At 36.2% G+C, this 15,076-nt stretch overlaps 1 protein-coding gene across 3 annotated transcripts in view; it reads right to left on the bottom strand.

Annotated features, from left to right (window-relative positions):
- Positions 1 to 15,076, bottom strand: part of EPHA3 (EPH receptor A3) — a 401,922-nt gene that overhangs the window by 52,251 nt on the left and 334,595 nt on the right. For all 3 annotated transcript variants that reach the window (XM_049858480.1, XM_049858481.1, XM_049858482.1), the window contains 2 exons: positions 12,044 to 12,169; positions 7,236 to 7,421 (listed from right to left, as the gene is read on the bottom strand). In XM_049858480.1, coding sequence (XP_049714437.1) covers positions 7,236 to 7,421; positions 12,044 to 12,169 — 312 coding nt within the window. The remainder of the gene's footprint in view (positions 1 to 7,235; positions 7,422 to 12,043; positions 12,170 to 15,076) is intronic.

The following is a 15,076-nucleotide window of genomic DNA, read 5'->3' as shown; positions in this document are numbered from 1 at the left end:
AATAGACTGCCATACGTTTCTCCTTCAGAGTGGCTGGTGGGTTTGAATTGCTGACCTTTTAACTAGCAGCCAAAAGCTCAACCACTACACTCTTTAAAAGACAGTATTTGGGCTCATGCAAGGCAAACTCACATATTTCGTGAATTGAATTTAATCTTTCAAATAATTGGCAAATTTGGCCAATTCACCCAAGAAACATGAGTGGACAATGTTGAAGAAATAAAGAAAGCTCTGTAAGCACATACAGTTAGCATTTCCTGTCTTACATGTTCTAATATATTGAATACCAAACCAGAAAGCCTATTGCCTTCTAATCAGTTTCGACTCTTGGTGACTCCATGTGTCACAGAGTAGAACTGCTCCATAGAATTTTCTTGGCTGTAAACTTCACGGAAGCAGATCCTCAGGACTTTGCTTTGTGGATCTGCTAGATGTATTCAAACTCCCAACTTTAAGGTTCGTATTCAAAAGTAAACTGTATGTGTCACCCAGGGACCTTATATTAAGAAAAGATTATCCTAATTTTGTTAATGTGGGCACTTAGAAAATCTGAACTCATTTATCAAATTGCAATCATGAATGCATGATAACAACTTGTGTCATCACTTCCAGAATGTATTATTTTAATAAAGTATTTCTATAGATTACTACCAAAATAAACACAACATATGCATTTTTTTTTTAATGCATTGGCTGTTAAGAGTACGACACACAGTCTACTATCCTTAGCAATGTTTCTTTATCATATTTGCAGGGAATAGAAAGATAAAAACCAGTGACAAAATTTTTGGTGTGACGTGAGCCCTCATGTCTATGTAGAAATATTTTAATTATGAGAAATCTGCTTAATATTCTGCTCCATGACCTTTCCTGTGAAGAATCCTCAGGAATGCAAGGTTACAGTTAAGCTGTATAATTATTACTATTCAAATTTTTAGAAAATACTTCAAGAGGAAAAAAAAAAAAGAATAAATAATCACATCCAACATAATTCTTTTCTATTTTGCTAGGTGAAAAGTGGCCAATGAAGCTCTTGGGGTCTGCGTATCATTTGACTAATGATGTGATAGCAGAAATATCAAACATTTGCTACAAACAAGTTCCATCTTTTTGAACTTCAGCTGAAATTGATAACATATGTTAGTACCTAGTTCTCTGCAGAGAATGTGCCCTCAGCTTTCTGCTACTTTGAAGATCAGAGACTCTTTCACCTTCTCTTGTTTAAGACCATCAGGCTCAAAATGCACCATTAAAATTGTTTACAGCTCAATTCAAATAAACGAGAATATAACGACTGAATAAAGTGCTTCCTCTAAATGATTTGAAAAAGATATGGTATATTAGACCTAGTCTTTCAAAGTACACAATAGCAATAGTAGGAAGAATTATCTCTGAGCAAAAAAGAAAGAATTATTTCCAAGAATTTTATTCTATAGACCCAAATTAGGTAGTAACTGATCCCCAAAACAACTAGAAGAGGTAATTTAGTTTTGCATAGTTCTTTACAACTTAACAATATGTTCTTAGATAATCTAATTTGATCTTTAAAGTATCTGAAAATAGTAAGGAAATACTGTTAATTCCATGTTACAGGCAAGGAAAGTGACTCCTTGTTTGGATTTGCCAGAGATCTCGCAAACAGTGAGGTTGAGCCAGGACTTGAACTCTGACATTCTGATTTTTAATCCAGATGCTGATATGCTTGCTCTCCTCCTTTAAATGCAGTTTTAGACATTAGATTATGACCTCTGTATCACTCTTTTTTTTTTTTTTAGTATCACTCTAGTTTGTGTGGTGTGTGTGTGTGTGTACTCCTGAGTGCAGCAGGTACATTAATTTAGAAGTCATATAGTCTCAGGAAACAAAGAAAATATTAGGAGTAAATTAAATAACTTCTTTTGTTGACAATATTAATTTATTTATATATTCAGTGCAACCTATTAACCTTATTCTATGGCATTTCTATTTCCTCTCAGATGGTAAAAGGTTCCAGATTTAGAGTTTTTAAATATGGCACTAAAGGAGTTCAAAATATAATTCTGGGTCTGCTACTCTATTATGTTCACATTATATGAGATGACTGGGATTTATATAGTCTGATTTGGCAGCCTTTTACATGCTTATTTGATCAGGGAGATATATCAAATTTAGAACCCTCGCCCTAAGAATAAGGCAGCTGTAATCCGTACTAGAAGGCTGCAGAATCAGACATGAATAAGATGTTTCATGTATAATACTTATGAATCTTAAACATTTTTTTCTTGCAGTATTTTTCTCTGCATTTTGGTCTTGGGGGTTGTTTTATAGATTTCTTTGTTTGACTTCCATAATCGTTTCTTTCATTTTCACACATAAAGAGAATAAGAAAGCCTGCCATAATGATTATCATTCAGTAAATCATTTATAGGAAACAAAATACAACATGTTGCTTTCAATAATTCATAGCTCTGAAATCAAAAAAATTAACTCATGTTTAATAAAACATGAGCATTTTATCAATGAGCTTTAATTTCAACCTAATATTTAGTTTAGCAGTAATTTCATTATTTTATTTTTATAGTTGTAGGTGTTGAGAAGTTGGTGATGATTTTTTTCTTTGAGAAAATGTAATCACTTTCTTCATTATTCCCTGGATGGTGAAGGCAGTTTGATAACTGTATTTTTTGAAGCATGCATTCAATTTAATGAATGAAACACTGAATAAAGAGATATCTATTGGTTAGAAGACACTATTCTTTTATTAAGTAATTAATTCAATGAATCAATCTTTTATTCATCATCAATCCTAAATGAAGCACCTACTAAGATCCAGATTCTACTTTAGTCTGACTTATTTTACAGGATTCTTGGCCTCTATTAGAATTTATATATATATATATATGTTAAGGCTAAGGCAAAAAACACAATAAAACAACAAGAAAAACAACAAGCCAGCTGCCATCAAGTTAATTTCAACTTATGGCAGCTCATATGTGCATAGTACAACTCCTCTCCACAGTGTTTTCATGGCTGTGACCTTCTGAAAACAGATCGTCAGGCATCTCTGGGTGAATCTGAAATGCAACCTTTTTGTTAGCAACCTAGCTCTTAACTGTTTGCACCACTCAGGGACTCCTTTTAGGTGTTAAGGGGCCTGAAATATCTCAATAAAATTTTGAATGCACATGAAAATGCCTTATTATTACTCAATTATTACAGAGGATAAAATTTCAAGGTATAAAAGAATAAACACAACAAAAAATATAAGCTTGTTTTTGTCCAGAACTGAGAGAGGTGAAACCATCAGAACAAGTTTCCAGTGCTGTCTCTAGCACTTACTATTTAATTAAGGTACTAACGCTTTGCAGATATTTACTCAATTGTAAAATAGAAATTATCATCCCTAAAAAAAAAAAAAAAACTAACACTAGTTTTTTTTAATTCACAAGAAAACTAGATCAAGTCCATGAGACAAAGTATAACCTTGAGTACATCCCACTTGAAGTTAGAGATTATCTCAAGAATAGATTTGGTGTGTTGAACACTAATGACCGAAGACTAGACGAGTTGTGGAATGACATCAAGGATATCATACACGAAGAATGCAAATGGTCATTAAAAAGACAGGAAAGAAAGGTGTCAGGAGAGACTCCAAAACTTGCTCTTGAATGTCAAGTAGCTAAAGCAAAAGGAAGAAATGATAAAGCAAAAGAGCTGAACAGAAGATTTCAAAGGCTGTCTCAAGAAGATAAAGTATTATTGTGACATGTGCAAAGACTGTGAAGTAGAAAACCAAAAGGGAAGAACACGCTTGGCATTTCTCAAGCTGAAAGAACTGAAGAAAAAATCCAAGTCTCGAGTTGCAATATTGAAGCATTCTACAGAGAAAATATTAAACGATGCAGGAGTGTTAAAAGAAGATGGAAGGAATACACAGAGTCACTATACCAAAAAAAAAAAAAAAAATCATTGATGTTCAAACATTTCAGGAGGTAGCATATGACCATAAACCAATGGTACAGAAGAGATGAGTCCAAACTGCACTGAAGGCATTGGCAAAAAACAAGGCTCCAGGATTTGACAGAATACCCATTGTGATGTTTCAACAAATGGATGCAGCACTGGAAGTGCTCACTTGTTTATGCCAAGAAATTTGGAAGAGAGTTACCTGGACAACTAACTAGAAGAGATTTGTGTTTATGCCTATTCCCAAGAAAGGTGATCCAACTGAATGTGGAATTTATTACACAATTTCATTAATATCACACACAAGCAAAATTTTGCTGAAGATCATTCAAAAGTGGCTGCAGCAGTATGAGGACAGGGAACTCCCGGAAATTCAGGCCAGATTCAGTAAAGGACATGGAACCAGGGATATCATTTTTGATGTCAGATTAATCCTGGCTGAAAGCAGAGAACACCAGGAAGATGTTCACCTGTGTTTTATTGACTCTGCAAAGGCATTCATCTGTGTGGATCATAACAAATTATGGGTAACACTGCGAAGAATCAGAATTTCAGAATTTTAATCGTGTTATGAGGAACCTGTACACAGATCAAGAGGCAGTCGTTCAAAAAGAACAAGGGGATACTGTATGGTTTAAAAAGGTGTGTGTCAGGGTTGTATCCCTTCACCATATTTATCCAACCTGTATGCTGAACAAATAATCCAAGAAGCTGGACTATTTGAAGAATGGGGCATCAGGATTGGAGGAAGACTCATTCACAACCTGGGATATTCAGAGGACACAATCTTCCTTGCTGAAAGTGAAGAGAACTTGAAGCACTTACTGATGAAAATCAAAGACCACAGCCTTCAGTATGGATTACACATCAACATAAAGGAAACAAAAATCCTCACAACTGGAACAATAAGCAACATTATAATAAATGGAGAAAAGATTGAAGTTGTCAAGGATTTCATTTTACTTGGACCCACAGTCAACACCCATGGAAACAGCAGTCAAGAAATCAAAAGATGCATTGCACCGGCAAATCTGCTGCAAAAGACCTCTTTAAAATTTTGAAAAGCAAAGATGTCACATTGAAGACTAAGGTGTGTCTTCAATCACCTCACATGCATGCAATAGCTGGACAAAGAATAAAGAAGACTGAAGAAGAACTGACACCTTTGAGTTGTGGTGTTGGTGAAGAATACTGAATATACCATGGACTACCAAAAGAATGAACAAATCTGTCTTGGAAGAAGTACAACCACAATGCTTCTTAGAAGCAAGGATGGTGATACTATGTCCCACATACTTTGGACATGTTATCAGGAGGGATTAGTCCCTGGAGAAGGACATCATGGTTGGTAAACTAGAGTGCCGTGAAAAGGAGAAAGACCCTCAACAAAATATATTGATCATAGTGGCTGCAACAACGGGCTTAAGCATAACAACAATTATGAGGATGGCGCAGGACCAGGCAGTGCTTCATTCTGTTGTACATAGGGTTGCTATGAGTTGGAACTGACTCAACGGCACCTAACAATGACAACAATTCACAGGGTAGTTGTAAGAATGAAATAATTTCCATGGTACAAGGTCTGGCACATAATAGGCACTTTATGAAGAAAATCGTATTAAAAGGCTGCTTATGTGATAGTGTGTTTCCCCTCCTAAGTGGGGTTCAGGAGTTAAAGGACAACCACCTGATGAAGATGTTATAGAGAAGGTTAAATGCCTACCTAACTACTAAAGCTCTGGTGAGACTCGATTCTGTAACTCTATGGATATAAGGATAAAGTGGATATGGCTCTGGCACTGAAGAAACCAAGATTTCATGCATTTTACCAGCCCCTACTGTGACCACTATACATTTATTATTAAATTTTTTAATTAAAAAAATGTTTTTCACCAGAATATTTTTCAGTTTTGCAATTAGCATAGCCTGATTTTTAGGAGTCCAGAAAAAAATATGTATACATCTTACAAGACTTAATATAGGCTTACAATATCTAGTTTAGTTCTTCTACACTACATAAAGTTCTTAACCCCATTTATTTTATTTGAATAACTAGAAGATATAAAAGTATATTTCGATTGTACCACGCTCTTATGAGGAAGCAACTGCCCTTTAGCCACACTCACATGAGAATAGGTATTGGTGCCATTTGGAAAGTGCTCTATGGGTTGTTAAAGAAAAATTTCATTGCGAAGAACATAATGTGTAATGTCTGCTGATAACCATAGAGTGTGTAAATGTGGTACCAATGAATTATCCCCAAAAGGATGCCAAATTCCTGCCATATGTTGTCTTTCACTCTAAGGAGTTTGTTGCCAATTTAGTTTTTTCTCCATCCTGTGTTCCAAACTCTTGAGGGGGAAAAAAAAAAATATCACAGGTCATTCTCAAGAGGTTTTTGTTGGGACTGGAGCCAAAAATCGCATATCTGCCTCATGGGATCCATTTTGAGCCTGGCTGGAGAAACCATCATGGAAATAAGTTGAGACCCCCATCAGGGGCTATTAGCCAGAGCTTACACAGAGCAGTCAGAAATCCATATGGGGCTCTAGATCAGAACAATTGGAATTCCACAGAGAACTGAGAAAAGGCTTTGGGTCTACCAAGATCCAAATCTTTCTAACTCAGAAACATTCCCAAGACTCCCATAATATTCCTAAAGTATGGTGCTAAAGCTTTGGAAGCTTAAATGAGGCTAGCAAACAATAAAAGAAAAGGCAGCTATCTGGGAGTTCCCAGAAGTTCCTGTCAAATTTGATTCATTATTTTTCCTTGCTATTCTACATAACATAAAGATCTCTATAATTCTCTTCTCACCTATCTCTTAATCACCATGTCTTAATCTATCTCAGTCTCTACTTCCTAGGTTTTTTTTTTTTTTTAAAGATGTTTAAGACCTATAATAAAATCCATTGCTGTAGAGTCGATTCCAACTCATAGCAACCATACAACCATATAGGACAGAGTAGAACTGCCCGAAGGGTTTCTAAGGAGCAGCTAGTGGATTTGAACTGCCAAGCTTTTGGTTAGCAGCCAAACGGTTAACCGCTATGCCACCAGAGCTCCAAGGTCTATAACAGCATTTAATAAAATACTAGTTAAATAGTTTTGCTCTATTGTCAAAGAAAAGCATGTTAATGTAAAACTGGTCTTTCTGTTCAGACTAAGAGATACTTAGTTAAGTAACCCTTGCTTATGAAAAATGGGAAAAGAAGACCAAAATTCTTAGATAATTGAGTTAAGCAACCTCTGCTCAACACACACATCAACAGTTTTACAACTTTACTTACTTTTCGTAACAACTCCCTCGAGGCGAATGATATTGGGATGGTCAAACTGACCCATGATGCTTGCTTCTCCCAGGAAGTCCCTTCTCTGCTTTTCTGTGTAGCCCACTTTTAGCGTCTTGATAGCAACCGAAATCTCTTTCTTTGACGGAAGTTTTAAGCGACCACTGCACACCTCTCCAAACTCACCTGTTAGAATGAAGAACAACAACAAAAGAGAATAAATTATATAATAAAAAATCATCAGTAAACAGCAATTGTTTTCTTTCAACATTATAAATATGTACATCTTTGAGCTGCATGATGTACACAGTAGGTCTCCAAATTATTCTGGAAGTTGGTAATCTAAGAATTCCTAGTATATCTATACTCTGGTGGAAAGCGGACCTTGGGAGAAACTTCAGATGTCTTGAAGTATCACGTTGGTAATAATGCAATACGAAAGAACAAGAGGCAAGTTGAGAGCTGTATCAAACTCTTTACTCTTGTTCTCATAGCTACCATTTTCTTAGGGTAATCAACAGGAAAGCACAGATATTATGGTTCAAGCACTGGATTAAATTTCAGATGTTTTAACTATTCTGTTTTTATTAAGAGGGCCAATTGGCCTATACAGTTGGATTCTCCGGAAAATGAGAAAAAAAGCGTCTGCTCTCAATTCATTTTATTGGAGCATTAGTGTGGCAAATTATTGACACACTAGCTGTAAAGTTCTCAGACTTCCAAGTGGAGAAAAATGATATCACAGCATGAAATATAACATAGCACAGGTTATCTCTAAGCATCACTGTAGAAATATTTTCTTATATTCAATACATTCAGTAAAAGGGTTGTCTCAAATATATGATTAATCCAGAATCTGTGGAATATAGTGTGTTGCTGACTTTTCAATATTTTCATCCAGTGGTTATAAAATGGCAAAGAAGCCCTGGTGGCACAGTGGTTAAAGCGCTCGGCTGCTAACTGAAAGGTCGTTGGTTCGAACCCACAAGTTGTGCTCCACAGGAGAAAGATCTGGCAGTTGGCTTCCATAAAGATTACAGCTTTGAAAACTCTACAGGGCAGTTCTACTCTGTCCTATGGGGTGGCTATAAGTCAGAACTGACTCGATGACAAGTTTTATGGATATTAAATTGCCTAGAATTAGGATGGACTCTATGTTCAATATGAATATTTTATTGAGATTTGCCTACCATTCTTTCATTAGATTTAAACGTAAAAGATCTGTGAATCTCCTGAGAGCACAGATCTTTTAAATGTATCTGTCTCTGCTGTTTCCGTATTGATTGAAACAAAGTAGAGCCATCCAAAGGATGTCCCTTGTTCATAGATAAGAAAGCCTAATATAGTGTGGATTATTAGATCTGTTTGGTACCACACTTGGGGAAAAAAAAAGTTTTTAATATCAAAAGATAGTTTTTCTTAAATATGTTAGAATTAATTACATGATTACTTTTTCTACATAATGAAATAACATTCTTGGTCCCACCTTATCAATGTGAGTTTATCTACGAGCTTCAAGCCCCACGTGTCAGTCAGAAAGAAGGTGGCAAGAAGTGAAGTACTTCTTTTCTGGACTGTTTGACCAAAGATTGTCCCACAAAAAGAAGCAGGTTGTCCTACTGATTTAACTATAGCACGACTTAAGCTGACTTGCTCCTCTCCAGGAAGCTCGGACCTCCCCCAGACTCTGTCCTTCCCAAGGAATCCAATGCTGTCACTGTCCTCAAAACAACGACTGTAGTTTGGAAAAGCCACATTAGGGCCAAAGCAGATATTCATGTATCCATTTAATAAATATTGATCAGTTGGAAGCGGTGTGACAGACCGTATGAAAAAAATGGAGATCTGATGGTAAATCAGGCAATTCTAGTTTCTTCTTTTGAAGATGTGTCTAGAGAAGACAGCAGTACCTGCAGCTAGAGTACTCTGTAAGATGGTAGGAAGGATTAAGGGACAGGACTTCAGAAAGCTCACTAACTTTCTAAATTCAAGGGTGAATATGTCAATACAAATGTGGAAGTATTAGGAGGAGGAGAAGTTATGATGCTAAGTAGATCGTTTTTGGAATTTGTAAGTAAAAGTAAGAGTTCCTTTCTTTATACAAGGTTATCTGAACACAGCTAGAGAGCTCCAGTTCACTTTGTGTCTGGGCTATATTAAGTCTGGGCAAACCAGAAGTAGGCATCCATAATGAAAAAAAGCTTTGCCATTACCAGGAGTTAACATCGTGTAAAAAAAAAAAAAAAAAATTTTCTTTTTTTTTTAATGGATAGTGTTTTAAACTCAGATGTCATCACCGCTTATTCTAAGTGACGAGTCACTTGTCACTTTGCCAGAAAGGGATTACAGAGTTATGGTTAGGAGCACGGCTTCTGGAGTAAGAGTACGTAGTGCTGAATTCTGCCTCTGTCACTTCTTAGCTATGTGACTCTGAGTGGATGACTTAACCTCTCTGTGCCTCTTTTTCCTTATTTATAACATGCAAACATTAACTGTGTCTACCTTAGAAAGTTGTGTAGTTAAAGGAATTAATATATGCAAAGCACTTGGAACACTGCCGGATGCCTAGTAAGCGCTACCGGAGTGTTAGTCGTTATTCACAGCTGAGTGTTAGTCGTTATTCACAGCTCTGAGTTCAGGCCACTTGAAGAAGGATAAGTTATCTACCTACCTCTTAAGAGCTGCTGTTTAGATCAAATTGAAGGTTGTACGTGAAAGTGCTTCATATAATGCCAAATTCTACATTAACGTAAGAGGTGGTTTGTGATGATGATGGTGATACCAAAGTTAATGTCATATTGGACAAGTATTTGTAATGTGTATATATTTCCAAATATATTTGAAGAGAGAAAGGAGAAAGAGAGAAGATTGTGAAGTGATTCACTGTACGTAAGCCTCTCCTTTGCCTCATTTATCAGATACCATTTTTAACGAGTGCCCTTTCTCTCCCCTCACTGTGTTCTATATCTGATTCTGTTAATATCGCCTGCACATATAAGCTTCTACAACTGCAGAGTACCCCAAGATTCAGGGTCATAATATGTCTGCCTGGCCTTCTGGACACTGGCTGAGAAGAAGTGAGTTTTCTTCCTCTCATTAGATTCTCCAGTTGCGTGTGCAAAGTCTCTGTGCTGCCTAAGCTACTCCAACTTCCATGCTGGGGAACAGTGCACTCTTGTGGGGCGACACTACAACCAAGAAGGAAAAAATGCGTCTTCACTAGGAAGCAGTTCATCAAGCGGGACTGTAGAAATGAAAGAGAGTAATCAACATATATTTCTGTTGTCACCAGATTAACATGCATGCATGGTGAATGTATATATTCTCAAAGGTCAGATTATGAAAAAACATGGCTATTCTAGTTCTTTTTCAAGAATCACCGGTTTCATATTTTTAACATTTCCTAAGTTTGAGGAGTTCCTCAGTGGCACAGGCAGTTAAGCACTCCACTACTGGCCTAAAAGTTGGCAGTTTGAACCCATGCAGAGGCACTTTGGAAGACAGGTGATCTGCTTTCCAAAGGTCACAACCTTGAAAACCCTATGGAGCAGTTCTACTCTACACATATGGGTTCACCATGAGTCAGAATCCACTTGCCAGCAACTAAACAACAATACCATGTGAGGTTTAGGAGAATAAGATATTAAGAAAATTAGCAGAGAAACTTCAGTAAATTATCATTTTATTTCGATAAAATGAATTACTCAGAATGTCTTGCTTGAATTCAAAATACTTCTTTGGTGCACAGAAAAAAAGAAAAAGAAAAACAACAGAGAAAATTACATGTTCACTCTTGGAAAGAAGCATCAATCATAAATACTGCACTTGGAGAAGCAGTGATCTGATATGTTATGCATAATTCAATGAGCTAATTTTTCAATCTTTTGTTCTAATTCCTGCATGAACATAGCTAGTTTGTTTTTGTTTTGAGAGTAATATTGAATGATGAGATGATGGTGTTAAACTCTTTATTACTGAACATGGTTTATTTTTTATTTTAAATAGTAGGTTTATTCCCATGCAAATTAATACATGGAGGATGTTCATGTGTTTATATGTAAGTGTATAAAACAGCTACTTCATCATAGTTTACATTACAGTATAAAATACAGTAGTTGTATGGAAAATACACAAATATTATTAATAAGCATTCCACAGGCATTTGTTAATGAATTGATAATTGAGTGAACACGTGATTAGACCAAATAGATGTCCATCTGAAGACATGCTTTAACACAAATCAACCACATCTATATAAAAATAAAGACAACTGTTACAAATGGAACACCTCATTCTATTTAAAATACCACTAAGATAACAGTTATCAAATTTGTATAAAATGTGTCATTTTTGTATTTATTTTTTGTTGTTTGTTTTTATTTCCAAAGAGGATCTAAAATTTCCTTTTATTTTCTACAAATTTAGATTTGATTTGCTAGGCTTACTCAAAGTGAGACCCACTTTTATCCTGTTATCCCTATTTTAATCAAATAGGCTCTATGACACATGATCGGTGTAGCCATTGGAAGATCAAGCTGCCGCCTCTGAAAATTCCATAAATAAAAAGCCAGCCGTGGTCTGTGAGTCTCTAAGTCTGGCACCTTTGAAATCATTACATTCCATAAATGCTCCTTCATTTATTTTTTGCCTGCCTTTGATCATGAAATGGAAAAAAAAAAAAAATTCCTCTTCCATAGCTATATACTTAGTCCTGAGAACCTGAGCAGACTCCGGCAGCATTCTTACTTCTAGTTGCGAACTACTCATTAACACACTAGGGGTTGCAGTGGAAGTCTTGTGATGGTTACCTGCTCCAACAACTTTGTCAATGGATATATTGTTGGCGTCCAATTCCTTGGCAAACTCATGAACTGCTTGGGTGGGGTCTTCATAAGTATGTGGGTCAACATAAGTTCTGAGACCTGGAAGTTTTACTGTTTAAGGGAAGGAAGAAAGGTATTATTGTAGCTAGATTTGTAAAACCTTTACACAGCAAATTTTTACAGTAACATTAGTAGTTAAAAAGAAATCTCCATCTCGGTAAAATGAACCAACTCTTAGTGTTGAATCATTTAAGAAAAAAGCTTCCTGTAATAAAGAGGAAATACACTGAGCAGCTTTCTCTGAAATAAATAAGTAAAAACAAACAAATATCTAGAAGGAAAATGGACATTCGAAGAGGGGACTCTTTAGGAAAAGATAGTTCAGAATTGAGAAGGCCCAGTAATTAGCAAATAGAAACACCACTGACTGAACATTATCACGCTATTGCACATTTATAATTTAAAAAATACTGCAGTAAGCCAATATCTATTACAATGCATCTGACAATAAAGAAAAATATTTGAAAGTGGTACTTTTCTAAGGCTGTGTGGTGGCTTTAAATACAGAGAAATTAAAGATCCTAAAATGGCATTTCTTCCGTCTGGCACTATTTTGCTTTTACTAACTTTAATGATCCAGACATCCACTGCGATGATCTACTTTAAGCTGTATGTGTATATAATATGGGTGTGTACCGTATACACACACATATATATGGTCAACTGGCAATGTAAGTATTGTCTGTAAGTTTAATAACACTGCTAAGGAGCTAAATTCCAAACATAGTTCATACTTATAACATTGAATATAAATCTCCTTCATAATATATTTATTAAATTATTCTCAGAGAAAGCTCTTGAAAACTTGCTATTGAAACGTTCTGCATGAGTGCCTACTACATAGTTAGTGCTCAATAAATGATAGTATTGCCATTATTATTTTCATTGTTAAGAATGCTTTTTCATAGACAATAGTGTTTTTTTTTTTTTAGATAAGTGGTAGCTTTGTTGAAGGGTAAGACAGGACACAATCCTCGGGAAGCCAGCACAATTTGTCCAAGGCAGGGTCATGGAAGTTCCATAGACACATCCAAACTCCCTGAGGGACAGAGTTGCTGGGCTGAGGGCTGTTGGGACCATGGTCTTGGGGAATATCTAGCTTAACTGGCATAACATAGTTTATAAAGAAAATGTTCTACATTCTACTTTGGTGAATAGCATCTGTGGTCTTAAAAGCTTGTGAGTGGCCATCTAGGATATTCCACTGGTCTCACCCCTTTGGGAGAAAGGAAGAATGAAGAAAACTACAGACACAAGGGAAAGATTAGTTCAAAGGACTAATGGACCCCATCTACCACAGCCGCACCAGACTGAGTCCAGTATAACTAGATGGTGCCCAGCTACCACCACTGACTACTCTGACAAGAATCACAACAGAGGGTCCCAGACAGAGCTGGTGAAAAATGTAGATTACAATTCTAACTAAAAAAAAAAAAAAAAACACACTTGCTGGGCTGACAGTGACTGGAGAAACCCTGAGAATATGGTCCCTGGACACCCTTTCAGCTCAGTAATGAGGTCACTCCTGAAGTTCACCCTTTAGTCAAAGATTGGACAGGCCCATAAAACAAAATGAGACTAAATGGGCACACCGACCCAGGGGCAGGGGCTGGAAGGCAGGAGGGAACAGGAAAGCTGGTAATAGGGAACCCAAGGTTGAGAAAGGAGAGTGTTGATGCGTTATGGGGTTGTTAACCAATGTCATAAAACAATATGTATACTAGTTGTTTAATAAGAAACTAGTTTATTCTGTAAACCTTCATCTAAAGTACAATAAAAATAAATAAATTTTTAAAAAATAATTTTTTTTCACAATTATTAGTATCATTGCAGTTTAATGGCAGTAGAAATTAGCCTCTTTTGAACTCACAGATCGGTTTGGGCGATTCTGCAACCTTATAAATATTATTGCTCCTTATTAAAAAAAAATCAGATTCCAGACTTTCACTTCAGTACCAAAATCATTGTCATCAAGTTTATTCCTACTCACAGCGACCCTATAGGACAGAGTAGAACTGCCCCCATAGGTTTTCCAAGGAACATCTGGTGGATTCAAACTGCTGACCTTTTGGTTAGCAGCCATAGATCTTAAATCACTATGCCACCAGGGTTTCCCACTTCAGTATAGTAATATACTATAAATTATGACACGAAACCTATTTTTAACACTACCAGTGCTCAAATATGTTACCTTCAGTACAAGAAAACAGATTAAGGAAAGCTACCTTACTTTGTCTTGCTTTGGAGTAAGGAAAAGAGAAAAAGTAACCGGAGATTTACTGGAATATGTTAGGAAATAAAGTCTTTGTGGAATCTTTTTGTTTAGTCATCTTGTTTACATTTTTGAAGACCTACATATCAAATTAAGGCTATGACATGGGATCTGCCAGCTTTGATTTGCATCTACTTGGTAATAGTAAGGTAAGAAAACCTAGCATTCATTTTCAAGGAAACCAAATGACACTTGTAAACATAAGGTAAAAATGAAAATACTTCGGGTAAGCAATTACAAGTGTTTTACCTCACTGAGCTGAAGAAAATCAATTTGGGGGAGACTTACTGGCATGTGAATTTACAGAGAAGATTATAAAATGAGTTGTCAGGAACAGTGTCCCAAATGTTTCAAATAAGAGCTGGGTTTTAAAAGCCTTGAAAGTGGGCTTTCAAATTACCCTTCAGTACTCATCAGCCTCAGAGAATATATGTATTACCAAAAAATCTGAAAAAGACTTTGTCCAAAAATAAAATCAGACATACTCATTAAAATGGAACAAATTGTATTTTCATTCACATGGCATTCAGTGGGAAAAATATAAATACAAACACACACCCCCCAAGTAAAATGGCCCGTTCACTGCGGGGGCTTTGCCTGCTGATTTTTAACTGCTGACCCTGGAGGCTCGAGGAAATCAGGTGATTCAGGCTCCGAGGCACTTAGTCCCTTCACACCAATAATTA

The sequence above is a fragment of the Elephas maximus genome, chromosome 18, assembly GCF_024166365.1.
Source record: "Elephas maximus indicus isolate mEleMax1 chromosome 18, mEleMax1 primary haplotype, whole genome shotgun sequence".
In the NCBI taxonomy this organism is placed as follows: domain Eukaryota; kingdom Metazoa; phylum Chordata; class Mammalia; order Proboscidea; family Elephantidae; genus Elephas; species Elephas maximus.
Note: the sequence above shows the minus strand (reverse complement) of the source record. Positions and strands in the feature narration are given on the sequence as shown.